Source organism: Caretta caretta, chromosome 2 (assembly GCF_965140235.1).
Source record: "Caretta caretta isolate rCarCar2 chromosome 2, rCarCar1.hap1, whole genome shotgun sequence".
In the NCBI taxonomy this organism is placed as follows: Eukaryota; Metazoa; Chordata; order Testudines; family Cheloniidae; genus Caretta; species Caretta caretta.
This window is the reverse complement of record NC_134207.1, coordinates 115,213,954-115,238,482: the sequence shown is the minus strand read 5'-3', so window position 1 is coordinate 115,238,482 and position 24,529 is coordinate 115,213,954. Positions and strand designations below refer to the sequence as shown.

The following is a 24,529-nucleotide window of genomic DNA, read 5'->3' as shown; positions in this document are numbered from 1 at the left end:
TACATTTCATTTCATTATACATATATATATATAATGCATTGATTTTTAGTTTATCTGGAACAGAATTATTCAGCTTCATTTCATATTCTTATAGCCTGGAGCTGTGATCTTGTCCGATTTCATAAGCTAAAATGGATTCAGGCAGGTCACTGCTAGGACTGGAGACCTTCAAGAAAAGCCCAGGTATTCGAGGAAATAGGTCCACTGGTTCTTTAGATGGCACTCTCCTACCAATCAATACTGAAGCATTACCCCATCATGTTATTAAGGGGGAAAGTACTGTTGATTGAAGGGGTCTTCTTTCAATAAAAGGTTAAAGTGAAGTCACTGAAAATGCCATGGCACTATTTAAAGGAGAAAGGATGGTTCAGTGGTTCAGGTGCTAGCCTGAGACTGCAGACCTGACCATGCTCCACTGAAGACTCACTACTTGTCCTAAATGACTTGCCCAAGGTCAAGTTTTTCAAAAGTATTTAGGTTTAGAGACGTGCCTACTGGGATTTTCCAAAGCACCTATGCAAGTTAGGTATCTAACTCCAATTTATTTCAATGGAAGTTAGGTGCGTAACCTGCTTCAGCATTCTTGTAAATCCCCCTAGGTGCCGCTCTGCATCTTTATGCATCTGAATACTTTTGAAAATCTGGCCCTTTGTCTTTCTGTCTGCCTGTCTCATGTCCCCATTTGTAGCATAGGGATAATAGCACCACAGGGGTATTGTGAGGATAAATACATTTTGAGGTGCTCAGAAACTATAGTGAAGGGGTCACGTAAGTACCTATGATAGATATTTGAAAGAGATGCCCCTCATATTGTGTGAAAAATTCCAGTGTGGGTAATGCCCTTCTTCCTACCAAACACGACTCATGTAATTTCAGACAGATAGTATGTGCTTCACTTTCAAAAAGAAAACCCTGTATTGTTGATGGCACAGATTGGCTACCACACTCCCCCTTATTAGACGGGGCATTGCAGTTGCAAGGAAGTGAGACCTCTACATAGTATTTAAAACTCAAAGATCCTTCAGGATGAAGACTGCTACAAAAATTTTAGGGCCAGATATTCAGTTGGTGATGTAAATCAGCATAGCTCTGTTGAAATCAATAGAGGAACACCTAACCACACCAGCTGAGAAACTGGTTCTAAATTATTACTTTATTATCTAAAATCATAAAAAAGTAACAATGTGGTCTTATGGATAGAATACAGGGCTGGGAATCTAAGAGCCCTGGTCTCTAGTCCTGGCTCTGACATTAATTTGCTAAGAGATCTTAAACAAGTCACTTCACCTCTCTGTGCCTAATTTTCCCACCTGTAAAATGGGGATACTGTACTTATCATATAGTTCAGTAGTTGTGTGACGCTTAATCAGTGAAAGCCAGACTCTGCCATCCTTACTCATATTGTGAAGTACATTACTCCAACAACCTTATTGAAGAAAGCAGGATTACTCGTGCAGTAAAGTACTATTTTGTTTGAGGAAGGTTGGCAGGCTCAATGTTTGAGAACTGCTTTGAGATCCGCAAACAAAGCACTCTGTAAACATTATTTTTATGATATGAGCTCACACCAAGCATCTTTTTTTTCTTTTTTTTCCATATGAGGAACTGCTCTTTTACCCAATGTTCCAGTTCAAATTGACTAGGAATAATAAGGTCAAATTACTTGCTTAAATTAACACAGTGAGTTAATGGCTCTGATGGATTAGAACTCAAATTCTTCCTGGCAGAGCTCCATAATTGGACTTATATAGCATGTACTTTCTCCACACCCTGAAATGAAAATATATACCTTGGCATATAAATATAGAGTACACTGTTCTTTTCAGGGGATACACGTTAAAAGAGAAAAGCAAGAACACAGTGAAACAATTGGAAGCTAGAAGACCTTACCTAAATTAATTTTAAACAAAAATTAACACAAAATAATCCAGTATATACACAATAGTACTTATTGTAATTATGAATTACCTGCATTCGTTCTGTTAAAAGACAGACCTCCTCCAGTAGGCCCTAGTGGTTTAGAAAACAATGAATTGTTCCAGATTCCTTGAGAGCCTTCTTTACTGGCTGCTACTAAGGAGACATTCTTAGGATTTACACCTTGGAAAAGCAATAAGTTTAAAGAGTGTGAATGTCAACTTCAAAAGGCAACGTATTAAGCACTTAAAATCTTAAGAATGGAAGAACACCTTGACAGTACATTAAAAGTATTTAGACTTTACATGATGTTACAAAGAACTAAAACTTTTTTCCTGTAACTCAAAGAACAATGCACACTGCTTAGGTTTTACAACTGAACCCTAAAAAGACTAGTACAGAGAGAATTGTAATGATCAAATATATAAGATAAACTTTTAACAGCTCCAGAGACAACTGATCTTAACTTTGTAAAAGTCTGCCTTAATGTGAGCTACTATAGTTAAATGAAAGTCAAACAAAATACTAAAAATGTAGTAAAGTTTTTATGGCAATCAAGTAATTAACAGCCATTTGTTATGTACATAAAAGTTAAATTATGTGCTACCAAGTGCTGTATTTCCCAGCTGAAATATAAAACCATTGAACAGTTACAACCACAAAAGGGGTATGCAAAATATTAGGCTTCCTGCGAATAAAAGAAAAACTGGTACTGTATTTCTAAAACACAGATGTATTGAAAGAGATGGATGTGATTAAACAGCATGAAAGCAGTACCCAGATCTAGCAGAATTAAAGTAACAGATAAGTGTCCAGATTTAATATTTAGAAAGACCATTAAATACCATTTTTTTAAAAATCTGCCTTGGTGCTATGATTTTCTTACAAGCTGAAGTTGGTTTCTATTTTTGGATGAATACATTCATACAGTCTTCATATCAAAAATGTGGCTCTGAACCAGAGGAATATTAGAAATGTCCTTGAAAAATGAAGGAAATTGAGATTATTTATCAACTGGGCTATCTATAGGCAGACACACATTCTTTGGAGATTAACATTCTTGAGTCTTTGGGCCTTCATCTGACATTAAGGAATTGACTTTTTTCTTCCCAGCAGGGAATTCACTGGAAAGGCCTCAACTATACTTTTTGCAAAGTGAATAACAAACTCATTTAGTTGGCAAATGAAGATTATTTACCTATAACTGAGATTCTTTGAGATGAACTCTGCATATTGTTGTATCAACCAGGCAAGGTACTAACAAGCTTCAACAGGACTTTATTATCAAAGTGGAAACCTCTTTACCAAGCTGCTGCTGCACCCTCTGAAGCTTTCTCCCAGTCTCTCAACTCCTCCCCCTTCCTTCCTGTTTCCTATCTTTTCAGACTCCCAACAGCCAGTGCTCCCAGTTCTAATAATTACAAGCAATATCTAAACACCACATTCCCTCCTCTCTTAAGAAACTCTCCCAATTAAAACAAACGTTCTAACTACAGGAACAAATACGAAACAAGACACTATACTGTTGGCAGAAATATTACACTGAAAACACTGTAGATACTACATAACATAGTCTCTAGTCCAGATAGGTGGTCATCTGGGTCTGACAGGCCATCTCTCAATCCCCGGTTCCAGTGCAATGTCTTGTTGTGTTGGTACTACAGTGAAGTCATCCAATGCAGACTGGGTGTTGGCATAATCTCCTCTTGGTGCATAGGCAGGTGCAAGATAAGAAGCATTCCATACCTGCCCATCAGAAAGTCGATAGGTGTAAGGTCCCTTCTTCTCTATGATTTTAAGAGGAGCTGTGAATTTATGGTCCCCTTTGCATAAAATTCCAGGTTTTTGTATTCTAACAAAGGAATCACACTCAAACTTTGGTTCCTTAGCACCCCACCGCTTATCTGTGAAAGCCTTAGACTTTGCTTGGTTCTGTTCAACTGTTTTTCTCACATCATCCTCGTTTGGGGCATCAGGTCATGCCTTTAACAATCCAGCAATGTTCAGTTTAGTATTCATCTGTTTCCCATGCAGTAACTCTGCGGGTGATCTTTGCATTGTGGCATGTCATGTAGCCTGGTATGCTTGCAAGAAATCAGTACTGAAGGGTATCCACAATCGCCCTTCCAGTTTAGCCATTTGCAAACTCTCTTTCAAACTTCTGTTAAACTGTTCGATTTCCCCATTGGCTTGAGGGTAATACAGGGATGACCTTCTGTGTAAAATGTTCCTCTGTGCTAGAAAAGCTTCAAACTCCAGGGAAGTAAATTGACTACCATTATCTGAACCCAGTTCTTTGGGGTTACCTTCCCTGCTAAAAACTGAAGAGAGGAACTTAATTACTGTAGCAGAAGAGATTTGCAATGTAAATGCTACCTCAGGCCATTTACTGAAATAGTCTATTAAAATGATGGCATAAAGGCAGTCAATTGGAGCAGTATCAAAGGGTCCTACAATGTCAATCACCACTTTTTTCCCCCATGCAGATTCAGGAAGAAAAACAGGCTGTAATGGAGGGGTACATGTCACTGCTGTCTTATCATGCATTTGGCAAGCGACACAGGATTTTATGAGTGGTTCAGTTTGAGAGTCCATCCCTGGCCACCAATACAGATCCCATAGTTGTTGTTTGGTTCTGACAATTCCTTGATGAGTATCGTGTGCCAGGTGTATGAGTTTTGACTGTAATTCATCTGGCACAAGGAGCCGGTGTGTACCTCATAGCACACAGCCATCAAACAAAGAAAGTTCATCCCGAACTCTAAAATAAGGCAGCAAAACTGGGTCAAGGTTTTTAGGGTGACTGGGCCATCTCTTTATCAGAAATTCCCATAGTTTTTGTTGAACAAGCAGCTTGAAATTGTTCTCTTGTAACTGCAGTGAGAGCACTTGTAATAAGCGTAAGCACTACATCCTCATCCTCCGGTGGACCATCTGGTGAAGGCAACGGCAGGCAAGAAAGGCAATCAGCATCCACATTTTGGTTTCCAGGCTTATATTCCAGTTCCTAATTGAAAACGAGTAGTCTTGCAGACCATCGAGCAATACGGTATCCTGCTCTTCCCAGTCCTTTCGTGGCGAGCAACGTCGTCAAAAGGCTGTGGTCTGTGCACAACTTGAACATGCGACCCTTCAGGTAAGTTCTCCATTTTTCAGTAGCCCAGACACAAGCAAGTGCTTCTTTTTCAACTGTAGAATATTTTCTCTCAGCATTACTTAGTGTCCTTGAAGCAAATGCAACAGTCCTCTCTGTGTTGTCCTCATGCAGTTGTGTGAGAACAGCCCCAAGTCCATAATCAGAAGCATCAGTAGTTACAATTGTGGGCAATGCAGGACTGAATAGTGCAAGTACTGGACTATGTACAATCGAGTCTTTCACCATTTCGAAACTAGCTTGTGCATCCGTTGTCCAAACTAATGTTGAACTTCTCTGTAGTAATTCTCATAATGGTTCAATGACAGAAGCATAATTGGGAATGAATTTTGCATACCAGAAGGTAAGACCCAAAAAGGAACGTAAGGTTTGCAAATCTGTTGGAGGAGGAGCATTTGAAGTTGCCAGGATATGATCTGGATCAGGTTTTAGTCCAGCCTCTGAAATTGTATCCCCCAAAAAGGAAAGTTCAGTTTGTCTAAATTTGCATTTGGACCTATTGAGCTGGAGGCCTGCTGTACTGATGCAGGTTATTGTCATGCTCCTCAGAAGTATTTCCAAACACGATAATATCATTCAGATAGCACTGAACTCCATGTTGATTCTTCAGAATCAATTACATAATTTTTGAAAGGCACTTGGGGCAGATGCGAGACCGTATGGAACACGTTTAAAATGAAATAGTCCCTCATGTGTAATAAATGCTGTGAGGGCTCTGCTATCGTCATGCAACATAACCTGATGGTATGCGCTCTGCAAATCAAGAGTAGAAAACATCTTTGCTCCACGTAGTTCTGCAAATACTTCTTCTATGTGAGGAAGAGGATCGCTGCCAATCACAATAGCTTTATTTGGCTCCCTAAAGTCCACACAAAGGCGAATGCCTCCACCCTTCTTCTGCGTCTCTACTATAGGTGAAACCCATTCCGAGGAGTCGATCTCTTCAATAATGTCCGTTTGAACAAGTTTTCTAAGTTCCTCTGAAACAGCTTCCCTGTCTGAAAATGGTAAGCGCTGTAATTTCTGTCGTACAGGCATCACGTTATTCCTCATTTCCACTTCATGCAGAAACCCATAAGCACAGCCGAGTTTCTCCTCAACTTGGTGTTGGGTCCCAGCTGAAACTGGTGTGTATACCGCAAGAGTGCTTTGCTGAGGAAGATCAATTCGTCCATTAAACTACCCTAAGATTTAAAGCAGCCAATAAATCTCTGCCAAGGATAGGAGTGCTTTTGTGGACAATGTAGAACTCTGCAGTTACACAGCAATCACCAAAAGTAACTATTACTGGCAGGCAGCCATGTACTGGAATATGGTTTTTCAAATAGCACACCAAGTGAAGTTTGGGTTCAGTAAGAGGCACATCTTTAAAGTAATGCAGATGGAATTAGGTAGTATAGGTACTGATGAGCCAGTATCCAACATTAGCTGAATAAAGTGTTGTTTGCCTGAGGGTATGGTGGAAACATTTACAGTGCACTTTATCTGTTCTGGAATATGTGCAGTAGTGATTTTGTCCACACTGAGCACAGTAACATCTGGTATTGTAATTGCATGCACCTGTTGATTGAACTGGCTACTGCGAAATACTTTAGCAAAATGTCCAATCTTTTTGTAATGATTGCACTGAGCTACTTTTGCCGGACACCCTGTGTAGCTTGCAAGGTGTTGTGGGGATCCACAACGAAAACATGCTTTTACTGTATTTTGAATTTGCTGATTCGGTGGTTTTTCATTAGTTTTCCTCTTGCAATTGTGTCTGCAGTGGTAGTGAACTTTTCTGCAAAGGAGTCATAGCCTGGACTGTGACTCCTGTATCCATGCTCATTATTTTGGCTTCAGCTGTAGCTGACTCAATCTGAGTAGCAATGGTTATTGCTTTTTCTAGTGTAAGTTGTGGTACTAGAAGCAAGCGTTCTCTTACATGAAGCATGGTTGTTTTCTCAATGAGCTGGTCTCTAATCATCTCATCTGCCATATTCCCAAAAATCACAAATTACAATCAGACTCCTCAGAGAAGCAATATACTGCATAATAGTTTCCTCTGGCTTCTGCTCATGCTGGTGAAATCTGTAGCGATTAGCTACTACATTCACTTTTGGCACAAAAAAAAATTCTTTAATACAGTGAGTGCAGTCTCATATTTATCATCTGCAGGGGGAAAAGTGTAAAATATACAGCAGTGGATTAGCAGAGCACGCTTTCTTACTTCAGAAATCTCTGTAGCACTGATTGCAAGCAGGTAAGTCTCAAACATATGGATCCAGGTAGTAAAAACAATTGGAGGCTCACATGGGCTTTGCAGAAAGGGTGGAGGTGGGTTCAGAGGCAGAAGATCCATCTGTTGCCAAAACGATGTATCAACCAGGCAAGGTACTAACAAGCTTCAACAGGACTTTATTTTCAAAGTGGAAACCTCTTTACCAAGCTGCTGCTGCACCCTCTGTAGCTTTCTCCCAGCCTCTCAACTCCTTCCCCTTCCTTCCTGTTTCCTGTCCTTTCAGACTCCCAACAGCCGGTGCTCCCAATTCTAATAATTACAAGCAACATCTAAACACTACACATATTCACACTTACGCAATGCTCTGACTAAGGGAGCCGAATGGTAGCGCTCTAACTAGCGGTAGCCATTGCAGTGCTCACGCACCTCCCTTATCCTTCCCATCAGTGAGCATCCAGGGTCCCAGGGCAAAGGTATAAAGGGGCGTGGTGCTCCAGCCACTTCAGTTCTTTTATCTATGACTCCAAGCCCGTTGGTAAGTAGGACTCCAAGGTAGTGAGGAAAGGCAGACAGGAAGTGTCAATATGCAGAGTCCACCTCAAAGAGGCTCAGAGGCAAATACCTTCATTTTTCTTTCGAGTGCCCTCTGCATACTCCCACTTCTGACATAGCTTAAGCAGTACTCTGACCCAGGTGGGTGGGATGACAGAATGCTAAGTGAATAAGGACTGCAGTATTGCCTTGTCAAATCTTGCATCAGATCCAGGGCCGGCTCCAGGTGCTTGGGGCAGCAGTTAGAAAGGGGCGGCAGTTCCTCTGGCCGCAGCGGCAGCTTCTTGGTTTCGCCCGTCGCCGCGGCAATTTGGCTGCAGCTTCTTCCTTTTGCTGTCTGCGGCGGCAGCTTTTTCACTGCTTGGGGCGGCAAAAATCGTAGAGCCGGCCCTGATCAGATCTAAATATCATTCCTTAGATTTAGAGAAGGTATAAAAAGAACTCCATGTTGCTGCCATAAAAATCTCTCAGAGGAACATACCTAGAAAAACCCACAGAGGCTGCCTTCTGTCTAGTAGAATGTGTTTTAATTCCCTGAGGAATGGGCAGCCCCATCAGTTTATAAGCTTCATTAATACATACTCTAACGCTAGCATTCGTACAGATATAGCTTTCCCCTTGTTCTTTCTTAGGGTACGTCTACAGTACGATATCATTTCAAAATTATTCTATTCAAATTTTCGGAAGCGATTTTATACATTCGGTCTTCTGTGTCCCCACTAAAATGCGTGAACTCGGTGGAGTGCGTCTACAGTACTGAGGCTAGCATCGAATGTCGGAGCGGTGCACTGTGGGTAGCTATCCCACAGTTCCCGCCGCCCACTGGAATTCTGGGTTAAGCTCCCAGTGCATGATGGGGCAAAAACATTCTCGCGGGTGTTTCTGGGTGTGTGTCGTCAGTCGCGCCTCCCTTCATGAAAGCTACGGCAGACAATCATTTCGCACCTTTTTGGTGTGCAGACGCCATACTGCTTTCAGCAGACGGTGCACGATTTCGTATGCGGGGTGGGAGGTTGAGGCAACTCGCCTGGCAGCCAGTTTCACACAGCCAGACAACAGGGCCATTAGAAGAGCGCAGCAGGGCATGCTGCACATCAGAGAAGCTTTGAAAGCCAGTTTCATGACTAGCCAGGGTATGGTGTGACAGTTGTGTTTGTTTCTCTTAAAGTTACCCGCCCCCTATATATATATATATATGAAAGGAAATAAAGTCACAATTGTTTAAAAAACGTTCTTTATTATTTGTTGCACAAAACATTGAGAGAAATCAGAAGCTAGACGGCTGGGGGTGGGGGGAGGATTGGGTTAGGGGGGTGGAGGAGGAGGGAAGGACAAGTCCAGAAACCAAATTAAAATTTAGGATATGCCAGCTTTCTGTTGCTTGTGCAGTCCTCTAGGGTTGACTGTGTGGGTCCCTGTAGCCTCCCCCTCTGTGTTCTTGGGCGTCTGGGTGAGGAGGCTATGGAACTTGGGATGGAGGGAGGGCTGCAGCGGCAGTCTGTGGTCTTACTGCCTTTCCCGCATTAGATCCACCATACAGTGGAGCATGTCAGTTTGCTCCCCCATGAGCTTGACCATAGCATCCTGCCTGCTCTCATCGCTCACGTCCCTCCTCTCTTCATATTCGTGTAATGCTTTATGGGACTCTGCACTTGTTTGCCTCCACACATTCAGCTGGGCCCTATCAGTGTGGGAGCACTGCATGAGCTCGGCAAACATGTAGTCCCGAATTAATTTTTTCTGCCTTCTAATCTGAACCAGCCTCTGGGACAGAGTAGATAGGGGCTGCATTGAAACATTTGCACCAGCTGCGGGAGGAGAAAAAGGGAGGGTAGTATGTTAAAAGATACATTTTAGAGAACAAAGGGGACACACTTTCTCAGTGAAACAGGCAATTCATAGTACACAGCACATGTTCTTTCTGTACGAGGTCGCATTTTGCCTCTTACACTGAAGTGCCTGCCACTTTGGTGTGAGTAAGCCATCACATGTGGCTGGGCAACAGAATTCAGCTTGCAGGCAGCCATGGTAAGCCCTAGGGACACGCTGGGTTCTGCTACTTCCGCATTCATTTCAATGCTTTCGAACTGCTGGGCCCCCTTTCCCATAGCAAGCAAAATGCCTGGTGGGTTTGCCATATAAAAGGAGGGCCTGCAGGCTCTCTGGGATGATCGCTTCACACAATACCCCCCCCCCAACACACACACCCACCGCATGGCTCCGATGAGGCTCTGAGTAAGGATGAGCCCTTTAAACTAAACACGAACAGCCCAGCACAGCTGGGTTTCCCCCCACCCCCCACTACGTGGCTCCGATCAAGCTCTCACTCACCAGAAGTGCTTTCTCCAGGGTCATGGTCCGGGAGCATGCCTTGGGAGTAGGGCGAGGCTATTGGCTCCAGCGCTAAGAATAGTTCCTGGCTAGGGGGGGGGAAATGGATTTCCCACTTGCCGCCTATGGACTATCCTCCTCCTCCAAAAACTCATCCTCCTCGCTCCGTGCTACTCCCCTCTTGCAGGTGTCCACGGAGAGTGGCGGGGTAGTGGTGGCGTCAACCCTCATAATTGCATGCAGCTCATGGTAGAAGCGGCATGTATGGGGCTGTGACCCAGAGTGCCCGTTCGCGCTCCCTGGCTTTTTGGTACACTTGCCTGAGCTCCCTGATTTTTGTACGACACTGCTCTGTGTCCCTGGAGTAGCCTCTTTCTGTCGTGGCCCTGAAGACTTTAGCGTACGTATTTGCGTTTCTTTTTTTGGAACGTAGTTCTACCACAACAGATTCGTCTCCCCAGCATGCGATGAGATCCAGTACCACCCGTTCGGACCATGCTGGAGCTCATCTGTGAATCCGGGACTGTGTGGTCTCTTGTGATGGTGGACTGTGCTGATGGTCACCTGTGCTGATGGTGACCCAACAGGAAATTCAAAAGTTCCCGGGGCCTTTACTGCCTACCTGGCTAGTGCATCAGAATTGAGAGTGTTGTCCAGAGCAGTCACAAGGGAGCATTCTGGGAAAGCTCCCGGAGGCCAATAACGTCAAATTGTGTCCACAGTACCTGTAACCCGGAACTGCGATCTCAAGTTTAGCGGTACTCCACTTGCCGAGGTGGAGTACAGAAATCAGATTAAAGAGCCCTTTAAATAGAAAAAACTGGTTTGGTCGTGTGGACGGAATCAGTTTTATTTCGAAGTAACTCGGCTAATTCCAAAACAACTGTGTACTGTAGACCAGGCCTCAGTTGATAAACAAATTTAGGGACAATCTAAACTGTTTGGTCCTGTCTAAATACCAGGCTAAAGCCCTTTTAACATCCAGAGTATGTAATTTAACCTCTCCATTGTGAGACTGGAGTTTGGGAAAGGAAACTGATATAATTGAAGACTAGTTTATATGGAAATCTGAGATCACTTTTAGTAAAAATCAAGGGTGTGTACAAAGCACTACTTCATCTTTATGAAAAACAGTGAATGATGGATCAGCCATTAATGCACGTAGTTGACGTATATGTCTTGCATAGGCGATGACTATAAAAAACACTGTCTTAATAGACAAATAAAATAAATTACAGCTTGCCAAAGATTCAAGGGGAGGTCTCATCAATGTGAGAGCACTATGTTTAAATTCCAAGATGGCACAGGATGTCTTATTGGAAGGTATAAATTATTGAGGCCTCTTAAAAACCTTTTAACTACATTATTAATAAATATTGATTTGTTCTCCATAGGTACATGTTGTGCTGATATGGCTGAGAGATGAACCTTTACTGAAGATAGTGAAAAAGCTGTTTTCTTAAGCGACAATAACTATTGTAAAATTTAACTGGATTGGTGCTGTACATGGATCTTAATCATACACAGAAATCCACAATAAAAACTGTTTATTTTTCTTAATCCAAAATAGAGCAACGCCCCATCTTTTTTGTGTGTGTCCCTCTAATACTCCTTCTGCAGATCTGGTTCACAATTCATATTTTCTTCTTCTGATCCAAGGTTATTCTCAGTTCAGAAGGAACTGAAGATAATACTGTACTTGTTGGATATGGGACATTGGAGAAAAATTCTCTGGGGAAGCAGAAGGCTTTTTAAGTGATGGCAGTAGAGAAGAAATTCTAAACTATTTTACATGACCTCTCTTTTCCAAAAAACACATATCTGGGACTGTTTCAGTACATCTCCTTCCTTTTCCATTACTGTAAACTGAATCAACCTCTGGCTGAACTAGGGACATATCGGATCTATGAATCTGTGCCTTGACTATTAACTGCTGCAGTACCACACTGCTACTAGTCACTAGTTTCATAGCATTCCTTCGTCTCGATGGTTCCTTGAAGTCTCACTTTCAGAAACAGCTCATCCGGATCCGAGGAGGAACATCTCCACACCTTCCTATGCGGATATATGTCAAAGCACTGGCTCCTTAAAAATACTTGGCTTAGAGGAGTCTTTTTCCTGCAGATTGGCTTTTTTCACAGAGACGGACACCACCAAGAACTGGAAAATGATGCCTACCCTACCAGCTGAGTCACTACCAAAACGTAAAGTGTTGGCTCTAGACATAGAACCTCAGGAGGATTTCCTTTTCTGATCTTTATCACAGGGACTCCTAGCAATAGCAACAGAAGAAGACGACTCATTCAGTTTCTAGTAGACTTGTCCAGTGCCACTACCAGTCTGTGGGCTTTCTTAGCTCCTGGCCCTGTTCCATTTCCAAATGATTTCGCCAACACTGCTTCTTTTAAAAAGGATTACTTGAAGTCTATTCTGTCTTTCTTTGCTCTTGTTGTGAACATTCAGCAAATTGAACACACCAGGTATCTAACGTGTATATCCAATGTCAGAACAATGCCAGACAAGTTACACATCTTTTGAAACCGGAGTTGTTCTTCAGTTCCATGCCAAGCAAGGAACTGTATTACTCTATTACTATAACTATATAACTACTTAAAACTAGCTAACTAATCACAGATCTGGGAGGACTCCAGAGCTCCACACAAAAAGCGTTCAGCCAGTTGCAGCTTTGAAGGAACTGAGGCAGCTGGAGCACCACGCTCCTTTCTACCCTTGCCCTGGAATGCTCGATGTTCACTGAGGGAGGGGTAAGGGAGGACATGAGTGCCCCAACAGCTACTGCTAGCTAGAGTTCAACCGGTCAGAGCAGGGGACACTTGAAGGAGAACCAAAAGCTCCTTTTCAAGCTCACAAGTTGATCTAGAAATGAAAGTAACACAATGTAATAGTAGAGTGGAGATGAGTAGTATGGCACCAGAGACCTTATTACAGCATACTTTCAGAGACAACTACTTATAGGTAAACTCCTCCCCGTCCTTTCTTAGCTTCCTATTCTTGTTCCTGCTGATTAAAGAATTTTCCTATTACTTTGTACACAAAATTGCTCAGATTTCAATTGAGCTGCCTATCTACTCCCAAGAAAACAGAAGCGTGTTGAGGGGACAAATATTGAGTCATCTTCTCTGCTTGAATTTCAGACAAACCAAAAATCATTCAGATTGTCAAGGTGGGGGATGGCTTCAATCTACAGCCTCAGAGTTGGACAGATTAGCACCGTCCACTGATTGGACAGATCCTAGAAATCTGTTTGCCAAGGAAATATGCAGAATTTGCATTTTTACAGAGGATCTTTAGTTTTTACTCTGGCTGCCCAGCTCTGAAGGCAGAGCAGAGAACAGCGGCTGCTGGCTGGTCGCACAGCTTTGAAGGCGGAAGCACCACCAGAAGCAGCAGCGCAGAAGTAAGGGTGGCATGGTATGGTATTGCCACCCTTACTTCTCCATTACTACTGGCAATGGCTCTGCTTTCAGAGCTGGGCGTCCGGCCAGCAGCTGCCACTCTCCGGCAACCCTAGAGAAACTAAAGTTCCGCGATTCAATAGTAGACTGACTCTATTATCAGTTGAGATTGTCAGCCTTTCCCTATAGATCAGGGGTGGGCAAACTTTTTGGCCAAGGGCCACATCGGGGTTGCGAAACTGTATGGAGGGCCGGGTAGGGAAGGCTGTGCCTCCCCAAACAGCCTGGCCCCCGCCCCCATCTGCCCCCTCCCACTTCCTGCCCCCTGACTGCCCCCCTCAGAACCTCTGACCCATCCAACCCCCCGCCCCCTTGTCCCCTGCCTGCCCCCTCCCGGCACCCCTCGCCCCTAACTGCCCCCCCGGGACCCCACCCCCATCCAACCTCCCCTGCTCCATGTTCCCTGACTGCCCCGACCTCTATCCACATCCCCGCCCCGACAGGCCCCCCGGGTCTCCCACACCTATACAACCCCCCCCGCTCCCTGTCCCCCCAACCCCTATCCACACCCCGACCTCCTGACAGGCCCCCCAGGACCCCACTCCCTATCCAACCTCCCCTGCTCCCTGGTCTGCCCCAACCCCTATCCACATCCTTGCCCCCGACAGGCCTCCTGGGACTCCCACGCCTACCCAACCCCCCCTTTCCCCATCCCGACCACCGCCCCCAACCTCCGCCCCATCCAACCGCCCCTTGCTCTCTGTCCCCTGACTGCCCCCTGGGACCTCCTACCCAACCTCCCCCTGCCACCGCGCGTGCCGCCACCACCCCCTTACCATGCCGCTCAGAGCAGCAGGACCCTGCTGCCCGGACAGAGCAAGCCATGCTACCTGCACGGCAGCATGGCTGCGGGGGAGGGTCCGGGGGCTAGCCTCCCCGGCCAGGAGCTCAAGGGCTGGGCAGGATGTGGCCCGCAGGCCATAGTTTGCCCATCTCTGCTATAGATGAACAGGATAACAGCACACGGCTACCCCCTGATACCTGACACCATGCAAGGCACTAAATTTAGCCGTATGGAGTGGAAATCCATCAACCTCAACAAAAAACTCGCACAGATACAGACAGACATCATCTTCCTCTCCAAGTGCAAACAGATGGACATCATACCAAATGCACTGAAGGTAAAAAATCCATTGCAATCAACACACTACACTGACTATTGTGAGAGACTGTGCCACACACTCTCAAAGAAACTGAGGAACCACCTGATCAGCATCCTGCACAGCAGACAGGAGAAGATCAAGAATGAGCTCTCAAAACTGGAGACTCTCATACAAAACCAACCTTCCACACAAAATTCCACGTGGCTGGACTTTACAAAAACGAGACAAGCCACTTACAACACACACTTCACGTCTCTACAAAGGAAAAAGGACAGTAAACTATCTAAACTCCTACATGACACAGGGGGCTACAACAGTGGTACCCTCAACTCACCTAACAATACTGTTAATCTAGCCAACCACACACACAGCCCGCTGGAAGAGTCTGTCCTATCTTGGGGACTCTCTTTCTGCCCCTCCACCCCCACAAACATGATACAGTTCTGCGGTGATCTGGAAGCCTGCTTTCATTATCTCCAGATTAAGGAATATTTTCAATACCACTGAACAGTGCACTGGCCCACAGGAACCTTCCTACCAACATTACAAGAAGAAGAATTCTGCGTGGACTCCTCCTGATGGTCAAAATGACAGACTGGACTTCTACACAGAATGCTTCCGCAGACGTACACAGGCTGAAATTGTGGAAAAGCAGCATCACTTGCCCCATAACCTCAGCTGTACAGAACGCAATGCCATCCACAGCCTCAGAAACAACTCTGACATTATAACCAAAGGGGCTGACAAAGGAGGTGTTGTAGTCATAATGAACAGGTAGGAGGCTGCCAGGCAACTCTCCAACACCACATTCTACAGGCCACTATTCTCTGACCCCACTGATGAGTGCCAAAAGAAACTACACCATCTGCTCAAGAAACTCCCTGAAAAAGCGAACAAATCTGCACAGACACACCCCTAGAATCCTGACCAGGGGTATTCTGTCTGCTACCCAAGATCCATAAACCTGGAAATCCTGGATGCCCCATCATCTCAGGCATTGGCACCCTGTCAGCAGGATTGTCTGGCTATGCAGACTCCCTCTTCAAGCCCTACTGTACCAGCACTCCTAGCTATCTTCGAGACACCACTGACTTCCTGAGGAAACTTCCATCCATCTGTGATCTTCCAGAAAACACCATCCTGGCCACTATGGATGTGGAAGCCCTCTACACCAACATTCCACACAAAGATGGACTACAAGCTGTCAGGAACTGTATCCCCGATAATGTCACGGCAAACCTGGTGGCTGAACTTTGTGACTTTGTCCTCACCCACAACCATTTCAGATTTGGGGACAACTTATACCTTCAAGTCAGTGGCACTGCTATGGATACCCGCATGGCCCCACAGTATGCCAACATCTTTATGGCTGACTTAGAGCAACGCTTCCTCAGCTCTCGTCCCTTAGTGGCTCTCCTCTACTTGCGCTACATTGATGACACCTTCATCATATGGACCCACAGGAAGGAGGCCCTTGAAGAATTCCACCTGGATTTCAACGATTTCCACCCCACCATCAACCTCAGCCTGGACCAGTCCACACAAGAGATCCACTTCCTGCACACTACACTTAAAATAAGCGATGGTCACATAAACACCACCCTATACCGGAAACCTACTGACCACTATACTTACCTACATGCCTCCAGCTTCCATCCAGGACACATCACATGATCCATTGTCTGCAGCCAAACCCTAAGATACAACTGCATTTGCTCCAACCCCTCAGACAGAGACAAACACCTACAAGATCTTTATCAAGCATTCTTAAAACTACAATACCCACCTGGGGAAGTGAGGAAACGGATTGACAGCGCGAGATGGGTACCCAGAAATCACCTACTATGGGACAGGCCCCACAAGGAAAATAACAGAACACCACTGGCCATCACGTACAGCCCCCAGCTAAAACCTCTCCAGTACATTATCAACGATCTACAACCTATCCTGGAAAATGATCCCTCACTCTCACAGACCTTGGGAGACAGGCCAGTCCTCGCTTACAGACAGCCCCCCAACCTGAAGCAAATACTCACCAGCAACTACACACCACACCACAGAAACACTAACCCAGGAACCAATCCCTGTAGCAAACCTTGTTGCCTATTCTGTCCCCATATCTACTCTAGTGACACCATCAGAGGACCCAACCAGCCACACTATCAGAGGCTCATTCACCTGCATGTCTACTAATGTGATATATGCCATCATGTGCCAGCAATGCCCCTCCACCATGTACACTGGCCAAACCGGACAGTCCCTACGTAAAAGAATAAATGGACATAAATCTGACATCAGGAATGGTAACACACAAAAGCCAGTGGGAGAACACTCCAGTCTTCCTGGACATTCTATAACAGATTTGAAAGTAGCTATACTTGAACAAAAAAACTTCAGAAACAGACTTCAAAGAGAAACAGCAGAACTAAAATTCATTTGCAAATTTAACACCATTAATTTGGGCTTGAATAGGGACTGGCTGGCTCATTACAGAAGCAGCTTTGCCTCTCCTGGAATTGACACCTCCTCATCTATTGTTGGGAGTGGACTAAAGCCACCCTGATTGAGCTGGCCCTGTCAACACGGGTTCTCCACTTCTCTTCATGTGTCAGTATATTTATGTGTGCATCTGTAACTTTCACTCCATGCATCTGAAGAAGTGAGGTTTTTACCCATGAAAGCTTATGCTCAAATAAATCTGTTAGTCTTTAAGGTGCCACAGGACTCCTTGTTGTTTTTGAGGATAACAGTAGTTCTTTAAGAAGCCATTATTAGGGGAGGTCACTGACACGGTTGTGCTGGGGCAACTCTGGCAGTGTCCTGACTCCTCAAATCCTTGATATTGGTCAACTGGGTTATAGTTCTGGATATCAGGAACTGTACTGGTTGTTAGCTGATGATCCTCTCTTACCAATGGACAAAAAGTATCCATTACTGATAGGGTCAGCAGGTTTGGACATTACCGCTAAATGGACCTGTGGAGTGAACTGCCACAGTATGCAAGTGGTGCTGAGACCTTCTCTATCCAGCCTGGTCTTCTCATGCCAACTATGCTGTGTTTGAGGGGCCTGTATCCCCGAAGAACTGGAATAGTATTTGGCCAAAAGTCTGAAAATTTAAACTACTCAATGAAAGGCGAAATTATCAAATCAAAAGAACAAAAATAAAAGGTATCACAGATAGTCACTTCAAAACTTGTGTTCTCCTTGACAAAGATTTTCCCCTTACCAGGAAGATATCTTGACTGTCTCAGGTAGTATTGTTTTGCTGATGTATTTGATATTCCAGAGTCATTTCGCATCACAGCTTTGCTTTCCCCTCCTGATTGGATACAGCCCAAGGCCTTTGGCTCTGGCATGCTGAAAATCAAGATGTCTAGTAATTTAACTGATAACTCTAGACTCAGAATTACAGACATTTACTCTAGCCTGATAAGTACAGTGCTCTCATCCAAACTCCACAAATCTTTTCCAAATAATGATTGTGGTCCTGATTTTATTTCTAGTGAAGTTAATGGAAAATTTGTATTTACTTCAATGGGAGTAAACTCAGGCTGTATGCAAAAAAAAGTGTGTCCAGATCTATTCTAAGAGCACCAATGCCTAGTGACTACCGAATGCTTAAAGTTTATCTCTGACTGGCGACTGAGATACACAAATCAGTTCCTAATCACAAAATAAGTTTACAACAAGTAAACATTTATCAGCTGGTGTAAAATAGATTGAACAGGAGTATATTTGCAGTGTTTGTGTATGTGATTTTTTTTTTTAAAACACACAAGAGCAAAGGAACATAATCGTCCTGAAAATGAAAAAAATAAAAATAAAAATGCAGCGCTAGGTGAAAGAATAATTGAAAAAAACCTCTCCCCACGCAATATCATATGCCACATTCCACCTCAACAGAGAACATGAAATAATGACATTGGGCAATAACGAAGACCTGAGACCAAAATCTTTAAACTGTTGCCCAAGAACCATGGCTTCCCCATCCCATGGATCCTAGCAATCTCTGCAGCAAGGGAGGGAAAACCACAGCTGAACATATGATGCATAACATGCAAAAGCAACTAGCGTTGTGACCTTCCATTTTTACCCCTCATGAAGGATAACAGCTGCGAAGGACTGACTGACATGCAGTGTAAACGTGTTAGACAATCCGTTGTAACTTTTGGGGTGGCCTCTGCACAGTTTTTGTGTGAAAACTACTTAGGTTAGGGGTGTGATTTTTATCCTGAAATAGTTACATTGGTACAACCCCTCGTCTGACTCAGTTGTACCAGTGTAAAGCCTCAGATTAGTATAGATTGCTCCTGAAAACTGACTAGTGTAATTGCACCTCCAACCAAAATGAATTGGTACAAAAACTGTGGAAACCAGGTCTTAGAAACCACCACTAGAGACTGTATAAAAGCATCTATCTACCTTGAAGTCTTTAAACCATGATTTGAGGACTTCAATAGCTCAGACATAGGTGAGAGGTTTATCGCAGGAGTGGGTGGGTGAGATTCTGTGGCCTGCATTGTGCAGGAGGTCAGACTAGATGATCATAATGGTCCCTTCTGACCTTAATATCTATGAATCTAAGTGCTCTCTTTATGGGGCTTCATTACAGGGTGGCTTACTTATGTGAATTAGGCTGTTTGGTTTCTCATTGCCTCCATCAAAGTACACTTGTTAATAGCTAGGTTTCAGAATAGCAGCCGTGTTAGCCTGTATCCGCAAAAAGAAAAGGAGGACTTGTGGCACCTTAGAGACTAACAAATTTATTTGAGCATGAGCTTTCATGAGCTATGAAGTGAGCTGTAGCTCACAAAAGCTTATGCGCAAATAAATTTGTTAGTCTCTAAGGTGCCACAAGTCCTCCTTTTCTTTTTGTTAATAGCTAGTCAGCCTCAAGTATGGTGAGGCATACCTGCAGGGCTAGACATGGCCAAGAGGGTGCAGATGGGTAGCCCACCCTTTTACAGGCTACTTTAAGAGTGAGTTACTACTGAACATTAGTAAGGGTGGCAGACTTTGTCCCTAACTTAGTGGATAAAGAAAATAAAGTTAGTTTAATGTATCTAGATTTTAGTCAAGCATAAAAATAAACCTTGCAATACATGAAAACTCACTCTAAAAACCAATTGAAGGTAAACTAAAACACAATAAACACAATAAAAATCAAGTGTCTTATGTAATTGTGGACTTACCTAAACAGAAACTCTTTTGTTTTCTTTTCCTTTAACTGTGAAATGCTGGGCTTCTTGGAATATGAAATTCCAAATTCTGTGTCCTCCAAGTCATCCCAGCTGTCCATAGTCTTTAACAGAGTCTGACCCCATCTTCTCCTGCAATTTTTAAGGCCAACTGCACCATTTTGAGGGCCTATGGTTGCTTGCTTCTGTTTTCAATAGAAAAAAGTTTCAATATTCTCTATTCTTATATTTTACATCTAGTTCATTGCCTGCCTGAATGCACTGAAGTGCTTGGAGAAATTTTCTTTCTCCTCATGGAATTCAGGGCCTAATCTTGCAGAGGTTCTGAAGGTCTGAACAGATATTAGTATCAGTAGGAATTCTGAGTGTGTCACAATGCAGGATCAGGCCCTAGTTGTCAAAATCTACCTGAAGCAGTCAGTTTAGGGACTATACACTAGTACTAATTTGCTGGGCCTAATTCACCTCTTTGGTTCCACTGGCTCAAGCCTGCAGAAAGAACCTGGGAGCTGAAAGTCTGTCAGGAATAGGGGGTGGAGTAATGCAAGCCAGTTGGCACAACCCTAAAAGTAGATTGTCCTGCCCAGGAGGGAGCAGAGCCAGGCCAGCCAGCCCTCTCCCAGGCACCCTCTGCCATACGGTCTCCTGTAAAGTCCCAACCAGGTTTTAAAGACATCCTCTCCTTCATTCATCTGCAGTTGAGCTGATGGGCATTGGCATGATTCTAGAAACCCACTATTTATAAATACTTCTCATATTAGAGGTCAGTGAATATCATAAAAGGAAATAAAAAAAATACTAGATATCTTTTTAATTCCATAAGATATTTCTTAATATTCTTGAGAACAGTTTTTTTGCTCAAACTCCAGCTTTGGCTTGAACTGTAAAGAATTAAAAAGTGTTTAGAAATAAAAATAAGATTTCAAGACCTAATTTACAGTTTGGAAGACATGAGTTTGATGGATTTTGCTGGTACTCATTACAGAGCAGAATTATGCCGGCAGACCGCAGATGGAGAAGTAATGTCACATATAATAGCACTGGAAGAGTGGTCTTAAATAATCTAGTCCAACTCCTGCTTCAAGCAGGAAGAGCACTAACCCTTTCCAAGTGGTTATTTAAACTTTTTTGGTAATGCTTCATATTAATGGTATTTTTATAAATAGTTTATAAAAGGAATGATTACTAGATAATCATGTTACACACATGAGTAGTATGCGTTACAGAAACTGTAGTTACATCCATCTATAATTCCTTCTACTGATATGCTTATAAGTCATCATTATAAATAACCTATTACCTTCTGGACAGTGTAACAACTAACCATTATTAAAACATCAATAATCATTTATTAATCCTTGGTAAACCACTTTTAGATGTTCTTGTGACAGATGGACAACATCCTGTAATATCCTGAACAAACCATATGGAATTAAGATTGAATTAATTAAACATTATTGAATTAGGGATAACACCTTTGGGGCACACCATTAAAAATGCAGTTGTTAATGTGTTATCACGTTGTATGTACCTTCTCTACTAGGAACGGGGGGAAGGTGCTGATATACTTCCTCCCTCATCAACCCTTTGAAGCTACCTCCTGGAGAGATATGCAAATACAAGTTCAAACTGGATTCTCCAGGGATCAACAGACAAAGAAAGGGGTTTTGGATAAACCGTCTGCTTTTAAACTGGTTCATGGTCTTCTTTCGGTTCCAGCAAATGGACAGGATGCCTGGTCCATGGAATTCCCCAATCCTTAGGGTAGGGTTAGAAGAACTGATCCTATGGAGGTCTCATAAGGCGGGGTGCTTGTTCTATGTAGAGGCTGGAATGAACTTGTGACCACACAGGAACCCCTTTGAAGGACTGTTCCTGCCAGAGCCCATGTTAGAGTTGGAATGAATTCTGGTAGCTCATTAGCATGTGTGTAGGTTCTTTTATTGTTTTTAATATATTTTCTCTGTAATGCTTTTTACCTTAATAAAGCAGGCTTTCATAGGAAGTGCTGCACGGTTACATACCTGTAGCAATTACACCAGTTAACCGTCTCTAAAGAGAAAGCAAGCATGTGCACTTGAGCAACCTATCTGTGCTGAAGGAAGGAAACTGTGCAGTCTGAACATACCCTGGTCAGAAGGGAGAGGGGCGCGTGTCTCCACCAAGAAAGGCAACAGCTGGGGAGCGGGGACCCTAAACTTGTGGGCCCAGGATGGACCACGGAGGGAAAATACAGGTTCAGTTGCCCTGAACTGTGACAGTATTTAATGGAAAATGGGACCCCCCTTAGAAAAAAAGGGGGGGTATCCAGTGACTGTACCACAGCTAACACGGACAAATTATTTCATATATATATGCTCTTAACTTTTACTGATAACTTACTGGTGATGAGTTTTTATGGATTGCTGGAAGAAGTGGTTGCGGCTGCTGCTGTTGGGGTAGTTGTTGGTTAGTTGTATTCTGTGGCAGCTGGATTTGCTGGAGAGGTTGGTGGTTAATCTTTGACGGAAGTTGTGGCTGAGTCTCGTCAAGTGCATCAGGTGAAGACTGAGATTCTGGCTTGGATACAGATTCTAGTTTTGATACAAGTTCTATTTTGGGTAGATTTGGCTTTGGCTCTGTTGGCTGAACAGGTTTCTGTTCCAAATATTGTGGAGGAGGTCCTAAAACTTGGCCAACTTGAAAATAAGGGTATTTCAAAGCCTGAAGAAGAATGTAAAACATATTTAATACACTTCTATAATTAAAATGCAATAACTTCTTCACCAGAGATGTAAGCAGGTCTCAAGCTTGTTAACAAATTCCACAGTGGAGGTTCAAGATGGATGTAAATGAACTCACATGTGTAAGTGAAGCACATGGAATGGTGTACACTTGATATTTGATTCTGGGGCGAGGAAGGGGTAAAATAAGACTGTGGGGGGTATCAGGGTGGCATTCAAAAATATGACTGGCAGATATTGCAGGGTGTGTTTTTGAGGGGAATGTGATAAGAATCTGGTGCTTGTAAATTATGCGAACAAGCAGCCTAGAAATACCGAAAAAAGATGAATGGACGGATAGATAGCTTACAGATAACTTAGAAGGAATGTCCTACATCCCTTAAGAGCCATCTTTCCATCCCAGCACACATGTGGATTCTCTATTGCAATGTTCAGTTCACATAGTTTCCTAGGTTACCAGCATTAATCAGGAATATCCCCAAGGGGGATATTTCTGAATGAAGTTCTCCTCTGACTTAGGTTAGATAGGCTACATCTATTGCTGTATATGGGAACAGCCTCATGTAGGTGTCTTACACATATGCATCATGGCTGTTATTTTGACATTTATATATATATATACACATACATACATACATACACACACACACACACACACGTGTGTGTGTTAATTCTTTAATTGGTATACTCTAATGAGCAAAGTTTATCCTGCATTTTCAGTTCACTCTATGTATGTTCACATCGCCAGCTTGCTTGCTTTGTTTTATATAGCTTACTGTGGCCTACATCCAGAGACGGCATTCTCATGATGTTCATCTGTAAATGGCAGCACCTATTTTCTTGACCTTGGTTGTTCATTCTGCTTTTTTCCATAGCATCCTCATGTCCTCTGCTGGGTACACAGCACAGCAATACCATACGGTCCAAAGGTGTAGTTTTCCAGAGCAGCCCAAAGCATTGTTCTGACACCTGAAATCTAGGAGGGAGCTATGCTCCAGCACTTATTGTCCGAGCCTTAGGGATGGTCTACACTGCCACTGGGAGGTGTGATTTCCACCACTGGAAGACAGATCTGTGCATGCTAAAAATAGCAATGTTAACACTGGCATGGGCGATGGCTGAGGCTAACTGCCTAAGCTTAGCCCCAGATGGTCAGGCAGGCTTGGACTTGGGTGTCTAGCTCCTGCTGCAATATCCACACTGCTATTTTTAGCACAAGTCCATCTACCATGCTGGCAATCACACCTCCCAGTTGCAGTTCCTAAGAGCAGGATTAATTTTAACCAACTCCTCTTCAAAGGCAGCATTTAAGTTTTAACCAGGTTTTTCTCAGCAAAAGTGGGTTTTGAAGTGAGCCACTGAAAGAGTAGGAGCGGCTTTTTCTTTTCAGATTGTGTGGCTTTGGAATGGTTTCATTGGCTTCTTAATTTTGTGTGTGCACATTTAACTTTTTTAAGCTTGTCTATCTTCCTTTTCTTATTGAGGCAAATCCAAGTTATTTTGCCTAAGAAAGACACCTAAGAATAAACTACTGAGGTAGTAAAAAAAGCAAAACCCACCAGCATGCTCTAGTTCAAATCACTTATAAATTTCTCTCCCCCACCTACTCCTTCACTCGGTCTGCGTTTAAATGTGTTTCCAATTAATTTAAATACCATAGCAGCCATGTACCAAAAGTTATGAAACAGAATGGTTGTTGAAATAAGGATCAGCATTAAGGGACCTGTAAAAATGTGCTGAAATATTGTGTGTGTTAGGGCCAGATTTTGCCTCCCCTACTCATAATTAGTCATATTTTATTCCCAGAGCCATCTCATTCAAGTTAAAGAGACGTCTCAGAGTAAACTACTAT

General features: G+C 43.4%; 1 protein-coding gene across 1 annotated transcript in view; it reads right to left on the bottom strand.

The window, feature by feature from the left end:
* MAK (male germ cell associated kinase) overlaps positions 1-24,529 on the bottom strand; it is a 56,990-nt gene that overhangs the window by 14,106 nt on the left and 18,355 nt on the right. The window contains exons 9-12 of the mRNA XM_048839832.2: positions 22,337-22,657; positions 19,949-20,139; positions 17,983-18,113; positions 1,969-2,100 (exon numbers count right to left, since the gene is read on the bottom strand). Coding sequence (XP_048695789.1) covers positions 1,969-2,100; positions 17,983-18,113; positions 19,949-20,139; positions 22,337-22,657 — 775 coding nt within the window. The remainder of the gene's footprint in view (positions 1-1,968; positions 2,101-17,982; positions 18,114-19,948; positions 20,140-22,336; positions 22,658-24,529) is intronic.